We start from the raw sequence: 20,534 nt of genomic DNA on the forward strand, positions 1-20,534 counted from the left end.
GAAAATAAACGCGTGATCTCGATAATTTATAATAATTTAGAAGATTTTACATATATAAACTTTTAGAACATACATTAGACTTTTAAAACGTACCATTTTTTTCCGTGAATTATATCTTTTATAAATAATAAGTTAATCGGTAACTTTCGTCTGAAAACTTCTTTTAATGCTTTATGTTTCTTATTTTTTAGACGACAGAAAAGATGGTCGAACAGATTTCCCTAGACCGGAAATGGATGTAAGTTGCCTATCAGATGGAGTACAAGTCGTAATACATTTGCAAGATCAAGACTTCGACGGGGTCTTGTACGTTAAAGGTCGTAGCAAAGATGAACAATGCAGACGAGTTGTTTCGATACCGGCTGAAACTGATCATAAAACCGAAACGTTCAAAGTTGCATTTGGCAATTGCGGACTCATACATGTGAATGTTAGTTGAATAACATTGTGTATCATAACTGCATCAATGACTTGTTGCATCGAAAGATATTTACATTATCTTGATTCACTTTTTAGGGACAAGCTAGCTTTGTGCTCGTTATACAGAAACATCCGAAATTGATGACTTACAAGGCACAAGCTTATCATATTAAATGTATATACCAAACTGGAGAACAGAATGTTACCCTTGGTTTTAATGTCTCCATGTTGACGACTGCTGGAACAATCGCTAACACCGGTCCACCTCCTATATGCGTAATGAAAATAGTTGCACAAAATGGAAATGAAATTAACTCTGCCGAAATTGGAGATAATCTAATGCTTCAAGTGGAAGTTCAACCTTCAAGTAAGTACCGTATTTTATTTATAACGTTTCGTGTGTAATTTCAATTATTTAAACACCAGCTTAATCCTGTTGTAAAATATGAGAATAAATAATAATATATTGCAGCTATTTATGGTGGATTTGCGCGAAATTGCGTCGCTAAAACGATGGAAGATAATTTAGAGAACGAGTACATTGTAACGGATGAAAATGGCTGTGCGACAGATCCCACGATATTCGGAGAATGGGAGCAAAATCCTGATACTCAATCGTTAATGGCTAGTTTTAATGCGTTCAAATTCCCTAGCAGTGACAATATAAGATTTCAGTGCAACATACGCGTGTGTTTCGGACGCTGTCAACCTGTGAGTATTCGAAACTTGTAATCATTTTATATATATATTTCAATATTAGCTGAAATGCCAGCTTTGACAATAAAAATATTTCTTCTATTATCAGGTAAACTGTCGCGGTTATAATGCCTTTGGCCGTCGTCGTAGAGACGTTGATTCCGAGATTAACGATACATCTCTAAGTGTGTCCGATGGATATGAAGGTCAACTTCGTGAAGAGATAACTATTCAATCGAACTTAATATTCACTCTGGAAAGGAGAGAGGAGAGGTATACAGCAGATCCAGCTGAAGGTAAGGCACAACACATGTAAAAAAATACCATAAAAGGTGGTGGCTTGAAATGTGGCGTGTCTTGAAATAATTTATCGTCACTTTTTTAAAAAAATCACAGTCTAAAAATTAATTCATAAATTATCTAATGTGACTAGATAAAAGCCACCTTTTATGGTGATTCTTATGCATATTAAAATAAAAGAAGTAATCATTTTTGTGATACCTTTTAGCTCCTTCAGCACAAAGAGTGGAAGATATCTGTGTTTCTATGGTCGGCTTTATCATAGCGTTAATAATTACGGCACTTTTGGCATTGGTTGCCGTAGCTATTGCTGTGTCATGCTGGCTTATGGCGTATCGACGTCAGCCAAAGACTGCTGGACCACTGCCACACCCACCAGAGTTCCCAAACCCCTTGTTCACTACTGAATCTGTAGCTGAACCTTCTCCTGACTATCACCTATCATAAGTTCGTTAGAATAATATTTTATAAATAACGTACATTTTTTATAATTCTCGTGGAATGCATTTCAGACCATTCGTCCTATTGGTCGGTTTTGTATTTCGGTGTACAACTCCTCCAGTGACTATCACTTCTCTTTGTACTCTCTTTTCAAGGGTTCAAACAATAAGTCACTGTTATACATTACGAGTCATGATATATACATACTATTTATGGTGATGGGTTCGCTTCCATTATCTACTTGCGAGTAAAAACACGGGACTATCTTTTCTTCGTGTATCTTTCCTGTATTATTTTCTCTAGTCAGTGGAGGATTTGTTAAATATAATGCTGCGAATTTTTAATTCCTGTGTAAAGTCAACGAATTAGTCTAATATAGCTTTCTTATGACGAAAATAGGTAATTGTACATTTTCTCTAATAAATCGCTAACGAAATATTTTTAAAAATTTTGTTATCTCTTATTCTTTTTCTCCCTTACCCTGTTATGTATAGTTCATGATATATAACATACATAATTATAAATAACATAATTTTGATTTATTTTAACTATATTAATAACACATATATGTATAAATATCTCATATCATTAGATACAATGAACTTATTACATTAAGCATTATTTTATTATTGAATAAGAAAGCTAATGTAATATTAATAAATTATTATAATTTTTATATCGTGTATTTAATATAATTTATAAAACTGCAAAATTATATAAATCATTTTACATACAATTTAAGCTTTATTCATCGATATCTTAATTCTAATTTGCTTTACACTATTATAAAAACACAGTCAAAATATTTTCTTATGGAAATTATCCTTTAATAACCGCGATTGGCCGCAGTTTGATGCATTTCTTCGAAATTCCAGCTGCGTGACAAGTATTAACAACGTCCGTTACATTTTTATAGGATTCTGGTGCTTCTTCCATGACCAATTTTGGTGAAGCAACTCTAATAGATATACCTAATTGTTCTAATTTTTCCAAAACTTGCATGTAATCCAAGTTTCTACGTGACTTTGCTCTTGAAAGAGCACGGCCCTGTACATACATATATTTTTGTATATAGGAATAGTTTTCATATTTTCCTTCATATAATATAAATATATTATTTGTATGAAGCTATTTGTAAAATTAAAGTTACAATGATATAAATGATATATCATATAAACATTATATATGTATATATGTATATAAAAATTAATAAATTCTACACTTACGGCACCATGACATGTCGATCCAAATGTTTCTTTCATACCCTGTTCTGTCCCAGTCAAAACATAACTGCATGTACCCATTGTACCACCGATTAAAACTGGTTGACCTGTTAACTGATAATCTACAGGAATCAAAGGATGGTGTGGTGGAAAAGCTCTTGTTGATCCCTTCAAGTAAAATACATTTGCATACAATTGATAAGAATTATGTTATATTTACATCAATATTAAAATTAAGCTGTCATTCACAGTTGCAATATATGTCTCATAAACATTTACCTTTCTATGAACTAAAAGTGTCTTTTGTTTTCCTTCAACTATATGTTCTTCTATTTTGGCAATATTATGAGACACATCATAAATAACATGCATATCTAAATCGTCGGGAGACGAGTTAAATTGTTTTGCAAATGCCTATTAAAAAATATATACATTATGTATTATTTTGTATTTCTATTAATTAGTATTTATATACATGTATTTCTTTAAAATACCTGTCGGCTAAGGAATGTCATAGAACTTCTATTAACCCAAGCAAAATTAGCAGCAGCTGCCATTGCTTTCAAATAATCTTGACCTTCTTGAGATTTAATATGAGCACATGCAAGTTGCCTGTCATTGGTTTCAATATTGTCACGTTTCATAGCTTTTTCCATTTGTACAAGTGCATCTGAAATGTACTTTGTTGTATAGAACAATTTTTAATAGTTTCTTAATATAATATATAAGGAGAAAGAAAAAAAATCACACGTATAATTTTTATAACCTGTAGCAACTTGATGACCAAATCCTCTACTTCCCGAATGAATCATAACACAAATTTGTCCTTTTTCTTCAATACCCATTTTACATGCAGCCCATTTATCATATATTTCATCTACTACTTGAATCTCTGCGTAATGGTTTCCAGCTCCTAATGTACCTAACTAATATAAAATTATTTGTAATATTAGAGATGCATCTAATATGAGGAAATTTTCCGGTACTTTTTTAATATTCGATATCCGGATATCATTAGTAATATATTCGGCTGAAATTTTATATTAAAAATTTGCGTCATTGATGTAGAATTCTATTTTTTTCAGCTGAACTTTTTGTACAATTTACAGTTTTGCATAATTATGGTAGTTTATGCCAATAATCCAAATACAATATATATAGTCACCGGAATTTTAATTTTTTAATTCTTTAAATTTTGACTTCAGATTTGTAATCAACGACCTTAAAATCTCCCATATTAAAATTCAACAAAATATATTTACTAGAAAAAATTGTGCAAATATTAAAAAATATGATTTTATAGATATCTCTTATGTCATACTTGAGGAAGTCCGCGTTTCTTAGCTCTCATTGATACTTTTGATGGATCCGCGTTAAGCATTCTTCCATATTCTTCACAATGTTCTTTATCTTCAGCCCAAATGTAACCTAAGTACATTTTATATGAGTACTTTTGTTATTTAATATATATTTTTATTTCATCAATACTTTGTTTCATATTTTTTCCCTTACCTTCCCTCAAAGACCAATCCATTCCCATTTCTAACGCTTCCTCTAAATCCCGTGCATTCATTGGTATAATTCCTTTAGATCCAACACCAACTGGAATGTGATCAAACATACTTTGCGCAAGTTGTTCCTACAAAAAAAATGTTATATTATATAAAATGTATAGCACAGATATATACATTATTACTATTTTATAATGCATAAAATTATAAAAACAATTATTAAGAAAATAGTATTACTTTTACTGGTACGACGTCCCTCTCGAATAAATTTGTTCGTAATAAACGGACACCACAATTAATATCAAAGCCTACACCACCAGGTGATACAATTGACTTTGGATCATCAATATCAAATGCCGCCATATTACCTAAATGCAATATACTCATTATTTTGTTATTTCATTCATTTGATATAGTTAATTATTACAGACTATTTTAAATTCATGTGTTGGAAAAAAATATAAGAAAATGAAAGATGATATATATTTTACCAATAGCAAAGCCATATCCAGAGTGTACATCTGGTAATCCGACAGACCTATATACAATACCAGGTAAAGCAGCCACATTAGCAATCTGTTTCATCCCAGGAAGGAAGCCTCCAACCATACCTGGCCGACATGCATTGCGCAACTCATCAAACATTAATCGCTCCAATGTGTTATTTACATAAAACACTCCTTCAACCTTTAATTATAGTTTATTTATGTAATAAGATAAAAACATATAATATTAAAAACATCATGAAAGTGCTATATACATATGTTTCTTAATATCTATCTTATTCTTACATTTTACGTATAGTAGAAAAAAAATTACCTTCATGTTAGGTTGAAAACCTTTCTTGATTCTCCAACAACATTCATTTATTTTCTCCAAATATTTAAGCTCTTCTTGATATTGCCTTACAACCATTTTTCTAAAAAAATAAGAAAATAAAATTGCATATAATGTAAAGTATGTAGCAATCAATTAAAAATAAAGAGTTACACAGTTAAAATACAGATATAAAAGATATAAAAGGTATGCTCGTGTTTTCAGTCAAGCCTTATATTTAAGACTTCCTTAACTTTAGATGCTCTATGATTATTTTATTGGCTACAGAATGTAAAGATAAACTTTAGGAAGCCTTAAGTATAAAACTATGAATACGGGTAATAGTTATATATTAAAAATAAAAAATAGCAATATTATATAAAAAGTTGTTTTTAAAATTATGTATGATGTAACTGTGCTTTAAAAAAAAAATAAAAAGTATCTCACGGAAGATGCGTTTCATTTTATGTCACAATGTATGCATGATGTTTTATTTTATACTTCCTTAATACTCAGTGAACAACGACGATAAAATAAAACATCATAATTGTGTAGAATAAGAAGCTTTAAATATAAGACCTGACTATGAATACGGTTAACATATTCTGATCATGATGTAAAAGAACCTTACATCTTGGTTCTAAGTTTGTATATTAACTATATATTAACATCTCTCTGTGTGCACGTGAAACAATACTTACACAGTACTTACACAATTATGTAAACAATTCTGATATGCAATACAACACACCAACTTCTCAAGTCTTCTGACGGATCTTCTGTGTTATTACAACTCCACTGTGATTATAGACATTCTAGGATAATTCACCCTGTATATTATCGTCTGTAAGTATATATCAGAGAGAAACCTGACAGAGGACATGATGGTCCAAAACCAAATATCGATTTATCATCTGCAGCCTCAGAAAATTGGATCTTGCTATGTAGTTTACATTAACTTTTTTCAGATGGCAGTAGTACGCGGCAGTATTGCGTTTACAGGTTTTGGGCCACCATGTCCTCTCTCAGGTTTGTCTCTGCTTCCACCACGGCAATGTTTGTAAACTACTGTAACATGTCAAATCGAGGGAGAATGTCCGATAATGTGCAGATGAGGGTTGCATGATTCATTGCTTGATTGCTATCGCGAAAAAATGGTTCGCACCGACTGGGATCGGTTATTATCCGTAAATGCTTCGTCTTTAACAGACGAAGAAATCGAGGATCTTTTTCCCGCTGTGGTTCGATGTGATGTGGACGAGATCGCTGATATACATGGTTTGCGGACGCTTGTGAGACTGTCACAAGAAATGTTGACCTATAAAGATAATCAAGTACGGAAATTATTTCTTATTATGTATTCACGTTAAATAATTGCTATTATAGTATCTACTATATTGTTATAAATATGATTTCTGTATGATCATACTTTAATAGCTTAATATTTATTTTCATTCAAAAAAAAAGCTTGCTTACAGAAATAGATTTTCCTCGTTAATATTTTATAATATAGTATAAAATAATTCTATTAATATTACGTCGAGGCTTTGCTTCTTGAGTGTGGCGAATTAAAAGAAATGATAGCTTCATTACGTCCAGAGACTGTCAAACGAAAGATCAAAGGTAATATTACAACTTTGTATATATATATTTTAATTATTTTAAAATAAGATAAATACTCCAAAAATTAAAATAATTTTTATTGATGAAATAAAGTTATTTTTATTGATAATATACACACTTTCTATTTTCAAGTATTATTTACATGAGAATTATCTTGACAGATCATGGTATGACTGCAGCAAAACAAGAAAATGATGGTTTTATTAGAGTAAGTTTTTTTAATTACTTATAGTATATCATTAAGTGTTCTGTTTTATACTTTGTACAATAGTCTAATCTTGTATATAGGATACAGATTTAGAGAGACATTCAGATGCACAAGGCAAAAGTGAAAAAGTTAAGACACTTATGGCTGAATTAGAGGTAAGTACATATAACAATGTGTATACAGTAATAATAATAATAATAATAATATATTTTCTTTGTATTGTTTTTTATTTTTTAGAATTTGGATAAAGAGAATGAGAGTTTTAAGGAGCAGTTAACAACATTGAAAGATGAGATGGAAGATGCAACAGAAAAAATGAACGAAGTGACTGAAGAACTTCGTTTAGCACAAATAAAAATTGTGGAATATAAAGGTTTTTAATATATGAATAATATACCTTTTTTTTAAATTTAATTTTTGATAAATTTAAGTTTTGATAAATGTATAAATATTATTATAGAAAAGATATTGAAGTTGGAGCAAGAAAATGCAGCTTTAATTATTCAAATTGAAGAATTAACAGCACAACAAGTAGATAGAGACAAATTGTTAGATGAATTTGGTATAGCCATTGATGCTAGAATATCTGAATGGAAGGTATTAAATAAATTTGGGTGTATATGCTTATAAAAGAATTTAGAATATTTTTAGAAAATATGTATATAAATTTATATAATTTATGTTATAAGGGCGTATTAGATGAGAAAGATATGGAGATAACACGTTTGAAGGAAAACTTATCACATTCTTTAATGCAATCGATTACATCAGCAAAAAAAGAAAATAAAACACAGATTGTTCAGCTAAATGACGAAATAGTTCATAGGGACGCGATTATAACTGAATTGCAAACTAAACTTTCTGAAGCAGTTGTTGAAATAAATGAGAGTGCTGCACTTATAGAAAAATTAAAAGGAGAAACACATGGGCATGTAATCTTTTATATTTGTCCTATTTGTAATATGTTTCTAATTATTTTTGAAAATTATTAATTTATTTTACAGGTCTGTAAAAAGTGATAAACGGAAAGAACAAAAAAACTTGTTGAAAAAAATACAAATTGCAAATGAAAAGATTTCTAACTTGGAAAACGTATTATCACAAGCACAGGATGATGCCACGTCACAGAGTAGTAAAGTCAGACATTTATATTTGTATATTTAATTTATAAAAGACTATATAAAGAGTTATTGCTATTATTTATTTTTTTAAAGTATAAATCTTTTGTTTAAGAGTTAATTTTTTTCTGAAAAAGTTGGAAATATGAAAATTTTTTAAATTATAGTTTTTATAATTTTTTAGTATTAAATATTTCATAATTATTTGAGAATCAAGTAATTAAAAAAAAATTATATTTAAATTAATAAGTATATAATAAAAATAGCAATAATTTTATTAAATATTGTACATATTTATTTGCTAAATAATATGTTAAATGATAAATTTTTATTTTTTATGTAGTTATGCGAAGTATTGTCTACATTAAAAATATATGAAGATGGAAATCAGGCTTTAGCTAAAGCATTAAACGAAATTAAAGAATTAAAAATTAAAATTGATCATAAGAATGAACATATTGAAGATTTAGCCAATGTTATTAATAAATTGGAGATGTTAAATTCATATCAAGAAATGGAGATCTTAACTCTTAGGTAAAATTTTTTGAAGTATTAATTTATATTCTTTATGCCTAAAAAAAGGAAATAAGTATAACGCTATTTTTCTATATCATAACAGAGAAAAATTAGGAATTCCAGAGGATGAATCAATATCAATTAAAAATGTTGTAGCGAAACGTAAAGAGGAATCAAAGAAAATGGAAGAGCTTATTCAGCAAAATAAAAGCCTTGTAGAGGAAAATTTAGAATTAAAATCAGATGTAAGATTATTTATGAAAAAATTAATTTATAGAACTTGTGTATAAAATATACGTATGTCTTCTGTTTGAGATAATTTATGATACTAGAAGAATTTCTGTTACAAATTTTTACTTTTTGTAGATAAGAATGTTAAAATATAAATTGAGTAAGTCTGAGAAATTAGATATTTCAAACAATTTAGGTGATTCCAGTAATCAGTTTTTACATTCGACTAAATTAGTGGAATCAGAAAATATGCAAATATCTTCCAAAATAGATATTTCTGAAGTTAATCAGAATATTCAGATACTTATAGAAGAAAATGAGGCACTTAGAACGGGCATGCATGAGATTATGGACAGTATACGCAATCAAGATGGTGAATTTTCGCTAACTTTAACGGTACTTTAGTATTGCACACATTTCCATTTCTGACACACATTTTTTTTTTGCATTTTCTTTTGCTTAGTTTTTTATTTTTTATTTAATATGAAATATAAATAAAATCTGCTAAATCTATTTAATTTTTCTATTTGGTTTGAGTAGATACAGAACATTACTATTCTTGTATGCTTTTTAATAGTGCTCTAAAGAAAAAACTATTTCACTGCATTTTTCGTTTTAGGTAAGAGTGAAGTGGAAATACAATCCAGTACATTGGAACGATTATTAGAAGCTTTAGACGTTAGGCATTTAGCTGGATGGTACCATCCAGCTATGAGATTGCAAGAACATCTTAATGTTGTACAGGGTAGTAATGCTGAATTAAGATCACAACTTAAAACACTGAGGTATTTTTCGAATTTGTTATCCAAAGTAGTACCATTATATTTTCTATTATAAACAATGATATAATTGATATATTCTATTATCTTATTATAATTTATAAGGTATTATCATGTAATTTACAGAAAAGAATTGCAAAGGAAGGATAATATTTTGCAAGATTTAGCAGTAAATAAAGATATAGATTTTGAAAAATTGTACGAGAAACATGGCGAAGATGAAGTGATAACAATGTATCTTGCAGAAATGAAAGCTTTACAAATGGCATATAAAAATGAAACAGAGGAATGGGGGAAGCAGAAAGATTTACTCGTTCAAGAAAATAATGAATTGACAGATGAGATAGATGGTCTTAAAAAGCAATTAGAAATTTATAAGAAAAATTGGCAGATTATTGAAGATGGAGATGACGAAGTTCAGAAAGCCTTTGCGGCAAAAACGACAGAATACGCGGATACTGCTAACGAAATAATAGTAATGAACAGGAAAAATGCTAGTCTTCAACAATTGCTTAACAAGGAAACTAATAGATTATATGAATATCAAAAAGAAATAATTAAAAAAGAGAGTGATTTTAATAAAACACTTATTGAGGCAAATAAATACAGTAAAACGTTGCTATCAGAAATTTCACTCTTACAGAGTAATTTATACAACTCTGTGAGTGTAATAGTGCATAACGAATTGAAAGAAAAATATGAGGAATTGAATATACGCCATCATGCTTTGTTAGAAACTGTTATGGTATCTCCTAGTTCTAACGAAATATCATCTTTGAAAACAGAAATAGAGGCAATAAGACAGGAGAAAAGGCAATTAATTGAGGATTCGCGGAAAACGGATTACGAGAGTGATGATAGTTTACAACAAAGATTGAAAGAGATAGAAACCAAGGAATTAATTGAAAGGCAGCGAGCTGATCAAATGGCTAGATTACTCGAAATATCACAAACGCAATTAACAAAGTACGAAGATAATGTTAAACAACTTTCCATTTCTAATTCTGAATTGCAAGAGAAATTGATTGAAGTACACAAGACATTGTCCAAAAAGATAACGCTGCAAGAAACGGTACAAACAGATAATAAGAATATACAGGAATTGCAAAATGAAAAGAAGCAACTTTTTATAGAGAATAAAAGTCTGAAAAAAATGCTACATATTTCTGAAGAAGAAGCTCGTTTACAATATTCACTGAATTCGCTACAAACACTGGAATTAGATAGTCTTAGACATCAAATATTAGATTTGCAAGCAGTGAGTGAAGATAAAGCCACTATCTCAAGACTTGATTTTGAGCTTACGAGTAAGAAGATATCAGAAATGGAACTGTCTACACAGAAAACACGACTGCAGAATGAGTTATCTTGTGCACAAGAAGAGTTTAATAATTTAAAACAAAAATACGAGGAAATGCGTAGTTACGTACAAGATTATCGGAAACAATGTGATAATCGTTGCAAGTAAAATCAGAAATTACTTTTAAACATTATTTTGTGTATAAGAATATATTATAGTGTTACATATGTATTATACATGTTACAGGTATTATATAGATATTATATATTTTTTACAATGTCAATACGCAGGATCAACTTCTATAAGTACCTTAGAAAAAGTAATTACATTGGCTGCAAAGTTAAAAATAGACCGTCAAAATATTGATGCAGAACTGCAAAACGCAAAAAAATTTTACGAAGATATTAAATACGAACAACAATATTTATCTGCTCGTCTTGAGATTGTAGAACGTCTGAAAGACATGTTAGAGCAACAAATTGGTGCTGGCAGTGTTCAAAACATAATGGAGCATTATGCCGAAACTTCACAGCAAACTTTAAGTGTAAGTCTGAAAATCTTTGAGTTAATAGAAAAAAATTTAATAAAATTGTTAAAACAACATTGAGTTTATTGCAGCAATTAATATATTTAAAATACATATATTTAAAATATTTTCTAGTTTCTAGTTTTTATAATACATTTAATCAGTTAATACATTTTAATCATAATACTTAACTCTAGTTAAATTTATATTTTATTTGATAATAAAATAAATTTTAATGTTGCCTGCAGATCCAATTTTTAGGTTTTTTTCTCTAGCAAAATTTTCTATTCTTTTACGTAGGATTTTAAATACAAAAGAAGAATAACTCATTTGGAGTATGAACTTCAAATTGCTAATAGTAAATTCAACGAATATGAGTCAGTAATAAATAGCATGGAACAGGATATGTTAAATATTCAGAGAGCTTGGTGTCCACAGCACGAACATCAAACTCGAATTACTATACCAAATTTTGAGACAAAATCTATTCAAGTAACGATAGAAACTCAAGTAGTTAGTGTTCAAACAGATCCTTATATTTGCTGCTTAAATAAAAAAGTAGAGGAAACCACTAAGGAAACTGACAAGGAAACCGATAAGAAAACCGTAATTTTTCAAGATACTCAAGAACCTATTAAATCAAGTGAAACTACAGAAAAAACATTCCGAGAAGTGGGAAATAATACAGAAGAAAGTGCCAACTCGGTAATGCTTAACGAGCAGTTGGATCAAGCATTGAAACTTGCATCGGAACGCTCCGCAATGCTTGTCAAGTGTGAATCACAATTATCCGAGTATAAATCAAAAGTAGATGCTCTGAATAAAGTGATTATGGAAACAGATTCGCAGTATCAAGCAAAAGTAGATACTTTGAACAAAGCGATTGAGGAAAAAGATTCACACCTTGCTCAAAAACAAAATGTACTTGACGAGTTAATGACTCAACCTCGAATTGCAACTACTGATTGTACTGACAAATTAGCTTTGAAGTCGACGATAAATAGTTTACAGAAATTAATTAATCAAAAAGAAGAAACTATTTTAAGATATCAAAATTTATTAAAAGAAGATAGAGATGAGCATAGTCGTGCAGCAAGTCGTTTTCAGGATGAGATTAAGAATTTACATGATCATATATTAGCTATGCAAGGTAAAATCCGAAAAAGTGAAGATTCGGTCGTAACTATAAAAAATGTTTTTGAAAAACCATCGACATTTGATGAAACTACAGCAAGAAGCAGTGCTGTACAAAAAGAGGAAATTGCAAGGCTGCATGAGAAAGTATCCACTTTCGAAGCAGAATTAAATATTAGCAAAGAACTGAGTGAGCGTTGGCATCGATTAGCAGAAGAAAGACTGAAATATATGGATCGTATGAGAGAAAGGTTTGTTTGATAACAATGTAAAATATTATTTTTTTAATTTGATTAAATTTATATTTTAATTTTAAATGATGATAAACGATTAATAAAATAATAAATTTATGAGAATTAGCTTTGAATGATACAAAGATAGTTTATGTTTTATAGATTAGAGCAACAACATAAAAATGAATTAGAGAGCTACCGTGGTGAATTAAATAAATGGCAGTCCGAGGCTGATGTACTTAGACAACAATTATCTGAGAATCGCATGTTACTCACAAAAGGAAATATCTCCCTGATGAAAGAGTTACAAGACAAAGATGACAAAATACATGAGTTAACTCTTGCTTGTCAATTACAAGTAATTTTTCAGATTTATTAACTAATTACGTTTTGTTAATTTACTGAAATTATATTTCAGTCTATTAAATTTATTTAATAGATTTATTTTTTGCGATTTATTTATTCAATCTATTTATCTATTGCGTAGAATGAAGTTGAACTAATAGAATCGACAAATCGATCTCATCAAGTGATGGTTCATAATCGAGGCGATATGAAGATACACGAATCCACGCACAATAGTCAACGCGATCAAATACAACAACAAAATCAAATGGACGTTTTACGTCGACAGCTTCAATCTTTAATGGAAAAAGAGAAAATGTATAAGAACGAAATAGCTGATTTGAAGCAGCAACTTAGTCGCAGGTAAATTTATGTACCAATTTTTAAGTATATATTTTTATTTACCTTTTTTTATGTTATTTTATATGTTAAGAATATTTTATAATTATTCCAGATACATGGCAATAAAAGCTCAGGAGAAGAAGACATCGCAACGTGAAATGCAACTTGAGCGCAAAGTAACAACTTTAGAAGAAGAGTTGCATAAAACAAAAACTCAATTAGATCGTGAATGTTTGGCACAAGAAGCTAAAAGGGCTAAGGTATATTATTAAATATTGCTATTTTATGTTATAGTACTTAATATTTTTCTTTTAGACCGCAGAAGAACTTTTATTGTGGGAGAAACAGAAAAAATGGCAACAAGCGGCAGAAAAATTAAAGGAAAAGCTTAAAGAAAAGACTGATGAATATGAAAAATTGCTTGCAAATTATGAAAAGCTGCGATCTGTTGTTTCGTGTATGGAACGAGAAAAATGGCATTTGAAAAGTAAGCTTAAAGTTGAAAGTGATACTGTATCTGGTGCTTCAGGAAGACCCATTTCAAATATTCAATATAACACAGTGGAAGAACAACTGGAGAAAGAATGTCGAATATTGAGAGAACGTGTTAAGGAATTAACTGATCGCCTAGAAAAAGAAAGTAATGAACATTTGATGTTAGAAATAGCGGAATTAAAACGGCATAATACAGCTTTGGAGGCAGTTTCTCAGGTTAGCATACTCATTATACTTTATTTTTACTGTGAATGTATGATTTTCATCATGTTTTATTCGATACTATTTTACAGGGTAATACAAATGTAATTAGTCAGCTTGAAAAGCTAGAAATGACTAAAGATGTTCTTGAAAAAATGAATCTTAAGTTAGAAAGTGAAAACTTTGAGTTACGACTTGAATTAGAAAGAGCGAATTCGGATTCTCCGGGATTGCGAGAAAAAGTCGAACATTTAGAAAAGTATGTTCATATTGTATATTTTTATATGCTGTGAAAATAGATTGAGATAAATAGTTAATATTATTGTATTGTTATTATTACAGATATATCCAATTGTTAAAAGCAGAAAAATCTTCTGATTCCACTCCTAGATCGTCAGAAAAAGAACTGCCAGAATCAAACAACAAAAAATCTATCTTTGAAATGGAAAAAACAATATTTACATTGAAGCGAATTATCGAGAAACTTCAGGCAGAAAATAAAAGATTAAAATTTAATTCCAAGAAAACTCATCTTCTAGTTAATAAAGTAAATTGTACAATCCCTTCTTTGATATTATATATTATCTTTCTTTTTTTTAATATTATATATGTTATTAAATATAAGGAAAAAAAAATACTATTGAAGGAAATACCTTATTCCAAAGACAATATGAAGAATCTCAGAAGCGTGTGATAAATTTAGAGGCAGATTTACGATTAGCTGAACAAAGAGTAGCTATGTTAGAAAATGCTCATAAAGAAGATGATAATGGAGATTTCCGAATCTTAAAACAACAATTGATTCACAAATCTGAACTTTTAAATAAAGTGAAACAATTGTTGACAAAGGCTGCTATAAATGAGAAGACTCTGCGACAACGTGTAAGAATTTAAATAGTTATTTCATTATTTAAAAGATAAAATAATTTGGAAAATCATTTTAATCTTGTTATTGTTATACCTTTGTTAGGTGCAACAGCTAGAGTCGAAGCAAACCCTATCAGTAATACCAGAATGTTACGTGACTCCACCTACATCGCAATAATGAATATTTTGGAAATAAGCTATTTTAAATAAGATGGATTTACAATGAAAAAAAAAAACACTTTTATTGAGGTATAGGTACACATATTTTTATTTATATTCTTTTAATTAAACATGTTTGTGAAGCCTTGTCTTCATTTCATATAATTATGTTTGTTTTTTATAGTTAGTAATTTTATAATAATTTCATGTTGCACATATGATAATTACATCAATTTTTGTACGTGCAGGTGCACAATTTTCATTACAAATATTGATACAATATGGTGTTCAAGAGATACTATTATCTCTTTTACATGTGTTCTCTTGAAATAATCAACAATAAAATTTTTTTATCGATATCCTTTTATTTATTCTGTATTTCTTATACGTATAACAAAAAGTAAATTATTATAAAATTGTTACAACTATTAAATGTAAATTTAGTTTTGTTGACCACAAAAGGATTTGAATGATTAGATTGATATATATATATTTTTTTTTTCGTTTTTACCTTCAGTCTGTTACTTTATAATATTGTCTAATAAATATAATTCAAAATACAATATAAATAATTTAAACACTTAAAATATTTAATATAAGTGATACAGTAATAATAAGTATAAAATTTTAAAATTCTCTGTCGAACAAATATAAAATGGATTAGCGTAATTTACTTCGATTAAAATATATTAAAATCTTTGATACATTACTAATAATATGTGATATAGCGTGATATAAATGAAATATTTTCAATATTGAAGATATATGTATATAAACGAATTAGTATAAAATTATTCATTACTTTTATCTATTCTAACGTATATATTAAAATATTTGAATGTGTTATTTCAATTTTAAATAACTACTACGTGAAGTAAACGCTACATTAGTAAGCTACTATTTCAGATGAGTCATGATTTCGAGAATCGAAATATTTCTTTAGATTTTGTCATTAGTTGTGAAACGTGTCGCGGTGATCACAGTATCGTACTTCGATCACTCTATGATTTCCATTTGATTGTTATCGTTATATATGCGAAAAGTTATCGTAAATGTTTTCTTCAGAGCATCGAACGATGTCATAACCATTCTGATGTTTATTATCGCGTAATTATCATATTACTGTTGTGATTTCGATATGTACCAGCGATCCGCTTCTGTGCGTACGAAGATCAACGGAAGTTGAAGAGAGAACTTGTAAAGTAAAGCGAGATACTTGACTTTCTCAATTGAAGCTGAAATATTGCCAGGTATATATGTGTCTTTATCTTTATATAATTAATTACGCCTATTGCTCTTTTTCCGATAATCTCGACCATTTCCGATTTACTGAAATATCTCAAACTTTTTTACATTAATCATTATGAGTCGAAGCGGAATTCGGTCATTTTTTTTCAATGGATATGATTTGTTCATATATATGTACGCACACGCACATATGTGCATAAATTAAAATATCTTAATTTATCCCGCGAAACAATAAATATTTAAGGCCCGATTGTGCAATGTTATTTTGGCTTTAAGCGAGAATTGAAACTCTCTTTAAAGCCGAAAAAGAGATAAAGTTTTAAACTTCGTTTAAAGTTAAAGTAAAGGAGCATTTATACTGATATGCCGTAAGAAATTGGCTAATCACAATTGAATATGAAATCACAATTGAAAAATAATCGTTTATGATTGGTTAATTTCACACGGCTTACAGCTTGCGATCCTATTATGGAACAGGCTTTAATGTTCCTTTAGATTGGTGCAACCGTGCGTAAATACTGCCATTCGTTTGCATAGTCTCGAGCACTTTCGATACTTCGATACTTTCGATAATCGAATGTCGCTTCCTTCTTGGTTGATTTCAAATTGCGGTTCGCGACAAGTAGCGCCACTCGCGCCTCGCGGGAAATGTGATGTAAAGATGGCGGAGTTGTGTTCAAATCATCCTGCACGATCCTGTATTTTCCGCGATCGATTACTCAAAAGAGGATCGTTTCCGTCTAAAAGAAATCTCGCGCGCGAAAAGTTATCACGAATGTTTCTCGAAACGAATTAAACATTACCGCACAATCGCTCTACTGTCGCTCTACTTCGATTTCGGCTTCGACGATTCGCTTCTACAATACTCTGAACATCTAGAATAGATCGAGATTCTCGTATGTTTCATGCTGTCATGTTGTTTGTTCGCCGAAATAGTACAACGAAAGCGTAATCATACGTGATTGTTGTCACTCAGGTATGCTATTTTATAATCAACTACATACGTTATATTTCTTGCGTTCTTGTTACAGTTGTACCAAAGATAATGTTCTCGAATCGCAGTTATAAAAGAATTTTTAATTAGGCTTGAATAAGCACGCTGTGCAAAAGGTAAATCTATGCTTCTACGAGTATAAATCATATAATTCCTTATATTATGACACTATGCGATATCAATTCGTACATAATTTTTCGTACTTATTTTTTTATATTTCTGTTTGTTAAATAATAGCGCAATTATCTCATAATTTTAATTAATATAATTTACATTAAATTGTGCCCAACACAACATAGTCCTCCAAATATCTGAAGGATATATATGTATTACAGAATTATTTGAAATGAATTCCGATTATAATTATTCTATTATTATGTTTTATAGAAAAAATGGAATAATTCCGATTGGAATCCATTTCACATAATTCCATAATATGTACCTTGAGGACTTACGTCCTGAAGACATTCTCAAAACTTCTCAGAGAACTATACTGTATAGGATTTGACTAAATTTGAGCCTATAAACGTATATTATTTTAACATTACCGATGATTGCTATATAAGTTTTCTAATTATCACACTCATGATTTCATCATTTAATTTTTCAAACAAAATTATTAAATATAATTATATAAATTGCATAAATTGCAAAACAATTTTTTTAATTTCAACAACTGAATATATTTTTGAGACATTAAATTATGTAGCGATATTTTTTACATACTAAACCTGATGTGTGTTTGAAGCAAAATATATTTATATCTAATATAAATATTTTTATTTATTAATTCGGATTTTGTTGGACGCACATTATTTGGCAAAATACATGCTGGAGTTCGTTAGCTGTAATGTGTTATGTTTCTTTAATTGATATAATTTCATTGCACAGCAGCTGTTAATGTGCACTAATCCAACTGAGATTTATAAATATATATATTAATAAAAATATCTCGCGCGCGGTTTATAGAGCTCAATATATCAATTTTTAGATTAACTTATGTTTCTAAATAATAGTGATAAAATATGCAAAACTATTGTGTATTATGATAACATAATTTTGCAAACTTTATAAAAAATATTTCGAGTAAATGCTTTTATTATAAATAATCAATTTACTTTATAATACTATAACAATTACTTAAAAATGAGAAAAATAAATATGTTACAATAGTAAAAGATTTATAAAATTAAAAGCTTAAAATTTTTTAACAGTATTCAATATATTTTATGATGAATGGATTAAATATTTAAAATTAGTTAATTGATTTATAGAAACATATCGATTTTCCATTATCAATTTTAGTAGTTTGCAATGTTGAAAAATCTAGTTTCAAAAAATATCTTGTTATTTAAAAATCATTAATATTTTCATACTTTCGAATTATATTCGATCACATACAGTAGCGTGCCTTCACAACTTTTGTGATGAAGATTGTAAATCTGCACACATATTATCGGTTATGATATATTTATTCTAGCGTATGCTAAAAATAATATAAGTTAAAATAATTTACATCAAAATTCGCATTCCTACAGTATAATTTGCGTAGCTCAATATTATAATGCGAAGATAAAAATACTGGAGAAAGCTGAGGAGTTCCTATCGATTCCGAGGATTAATAGTCATACTCTGCTACTTGAAGAAAAGGACGAATGGAGTACTCGTCCTCGCAATCTGGAATGAGCTTTCCCTTATACTTCATGCAGAAGTCCGCGCACTTCTGTCCCATGAAATACACGCCGAACATCTTTCTGCATTGCGCGCAGTTTCGTATGCAAACACCTGTACAGAGCCAGTTTGTACAGACTAAAGTGATATACATGATATTTCGGCAACGATTTTTATATGGTGACGTAATGGTAACATTGACATTTACTTACCAATATTTCGTTCGGCATTAGTAGATACCGTAAAGCAGAGAATGGCGAAAACCATGATAAGCAGTACCATTATTCGGTTTGATAAGCTTGGCATGACTGCAATAAATGTAAGCGTTATCTCTTTAACTGTGAAAGGATGAATAATTGAACATTGAATATACATTTAGTTGCAATTATTAATATATTGGCAATAAAAGCGAATACAATTTTCGGTGAATGAGGCGAGTAAGACTTCTGACAGAGAGTCAATCTGTGACATTATTATTTTGTAGAAATTAATATGAAAATATTCAATATTAATATGGAAATAGTAAATCTAATCTGCATGATATGTTCCAATTGTTGTTAATATTAAAAAATTTTTTGATAATAATATGACATGTCTCATAGCTAAAGAGATAAGCTTCTAAGATTTATTTAATTTAGATAAACAAATTTTTACATCCTGTAGGAATATCGTTCTCTTTTAATTTTTCATTAGATTATGTAAAATCGCTTATGTTATATGAATATGAAAACTTGTTTGAATATGAAAACAGATATAAAAATATGTCAGCGTTACATAGAGTCAATTAATAGAAGGGAAAGTAACTGTCTGAATATAAGTAATATCTTACAACGTTTATTCGATGAGATATTAAAACTATATTATGAATAAGCTCTATTCGAGCTGTCTTATCTCAGCTAAATTAATAATTTATGATCTAAAGTCTCTGAGCTAAGATCTGATAATTAATAATCTATGATTGAAAGATCTTTAGTTAATGATTCAAGCCATGTATTACTGCTGCAAATTCCGTATATAGTGTTTGCCGTGTACGGGAGAAATGATAAAACAAATACAATATATATGTATATAGTACATGCTAATCTATTACTTTCTCTCCCTCTCTCTCCCTCTCTCTCTCTCTCTCTCTCTCTCTCT

At 29.3% G+C, this 20,534-nt stretch overlaps 4 protein-coding genes across 8 annotated transcripts in view; 2 read left to right on the plus strand and 2 right to left on the minus strand.

Moving 5' to 3' along the window:
* Positions 1–2,286, plus strand: part of LOC108757006 — a 77,718-nt gene extending 75,432 nt beyond the window's left edge. The window contains 5 exon segments of the mRNA XM_018501232.1: positions 192–430; positions 517–787; positions 893–1,131; positions 1,226–1,412; positions 1,625–2,286. Of these exon segments, the coding sequence (XP_018356734.1) occupies positions 192–430; positions 517–787; positions 893–1,131; positions 1,226–1,412; positions 1,625–1,863 (1,175 nt within the window). The 3' untranslated portion in view covers positions 1,864–2,286.
* Positions 2,287–2,584: 298 nt separating this feature from the next.
* On the minus strand, positions 2,585–6,233 carry LOC108756984 (tRNA-splicing ligase RtcB homolog). Of its 3 annotated transcripts, none has more exons than XM_018501203.1 (11): positions 6,120–6,233; positions 5,411–5,510; positions 5,083–5,278; positions 4,829–4,959; positions 4,593–4,719; positions 4,402–4,508; positions 3,847–4,006; positions 3,575–3,750; positions 3,360–3,494; positions 3,084–3,248; positions 2,585–2,904 (listed from the first exon to the last, which is right to left on the minus strand). In XM_018501203.1, exons 2-11 carry the CDS (start codon positions 5,504–5,506, stop codon positions 2,677–2,679), a joined length of 1,521 nt encoding a protein of 506 aa, XP_018356705.1. In that variant the 5' UTR covers positions 5,507–5,510; positions 6,120–6,233; the 3' UTR covers positions 2,585–2,676. The 3 variants fall into 3 exon arrangements, with proteins under 3 accessions (XP_018356705.1, XP_018356706.1, XP_018356704.1); XM_018501204.1 differs by having other exon boundaries at positions 6,109–6,233; XM_018501202.1 differs by lacking the exon at positions 6,120–6,233 and adding an exon at positions 5,987–6,022.
* Positions 6,234–6,488: 255 nt separating this feature from the next.
* LOC108757060 (centrosomal protein of 290 kDa-like) lies at positions 6,489–15,515 on the plus strand. Its single transcript, XM_018501357.1, has 23 exons — positions 6,489–6,741; positions 6,946–7,030; positions 7,192–7,238; positions 7,319–7,393; positions 7,476–7,611; positions 7,699–7,835; positions 7,928–8,166; positions 8,243–8,375; positions 8,700–8,890; positions 8,976–9,117; positions 9,239–9,476; positions 9,723–9,888; positions 10,009–11,346; positions 11,429–11,726; positions 12,009–13,093; positions 13,238–13,433; positions 13,563–13,783; positions 13,875–14,022; positions 14,078–14,473; positions 14,551–14,717; positions 14,801–15,005; positions 15,083–15,340; positions 15,429–15,515. The coding sequence occupies exons 1-23, from the start codon at positions 6,562–6,564 to the stop codon at positions 15,501–15,503; spliced, it is 6,156 nt and encodes a 2,051-aa protein (XP_018356859.1). The 5' UTR covers positions 6,489–6,561; the 3' UTR covers positions 15,504–15,515.
* A 3,771-nt stretch (positions 15,516–19,286) lies between these two features.
* The window catches only part of LOC108757000 (eclosion hormone), a 2,641-nt gene continuing 1,393 nt past the window's right edge, over positions 19,287–20,534 (minus strand). For all 3 annotated transcript variants that reach the window (XM_018501224.1, XM_018501225.1, XM_018501226.1), the window contains exons 2-3: positions 19,610–19,705; positions 19,287–19,511 (exon numbers count right to left, since the gene is read on the minus strand). In XM_018501224.1, the coding sequence (XP_018356726.1) occupies positions 19,345–19,511; positions 19,610–19,703 (261 nt within the window). In that variant the 5' untranslated portion in view covers positions 19,704–19,705 and the 3' untranslated portion in view covers positions 19,287–19,344. The remainder of the gene's footprint in view (positions 19,512–19,609; positions 19,706–20,534) is intronic.

This window comes from Trachymyrmex septentrionalis, unplaced genomic scaffold, assembly GCF_001594115.1.
Source record: "Trachymyrmex septentrionalis isolate Tsep2-gDNA-1 unplaced genomic scaffold, Tsep1.0 scaffold131, whole genome shotgun sequence".
In the NCBI taxonomy this organism is placed as follows: domain Eukaryota; kingdom Metazoa; phylum Arthropoda; class Insecta; order Hymenoptera; family Formicidae; genus Trachymyrmex; species Trachymyrmex septentrionalis.

Excerpts from the sequence above, each read along its gene's own strand:
- LOC108756984 (XM_018501202.1), bottom strand. The coding sequence starts at position 6,009 with ATGTTAACCGTATTCATAGTCAG. Across the intron at positions 5,279-5,410 it reads GTTTTCAACCTAACATGAAG|GTTGAAGGAGTGTTTTATGT; the intron begins GTAATTTTTTTT and ends CTATAATTAAAG. Across the intron at positions 4,007-4,401 it reads AGAAACGCGGACTTCCTCAA|TTAGGTACATTAGGAGCTGG; the intron begins GTATGACATAAG and ends ATTTTATATTAG.
- LOC108757060 (XM_018501357.1), top strand. The coding sequence starts at position 6,562 with ATGGTTCGCACCGACTGGGATCGGTTATTATCCGTAAATGCTTCGTCT. Across the intron at positions 6,742-6,945 it reads TGACCTATAAAGATAATCAA|GTCGAGGCTTTGCTTCTTGA; the intron begins GTACGGAAATTA and ends TATTAATATTAC. Across the intron at positions 8,891-8,975 it reads ATGGAGATCTTAACTCTTAG|AGAAAAATTAGGAATTCCAG; the intron begins GTAAAATTTTTT and ends ATATCATAACAG.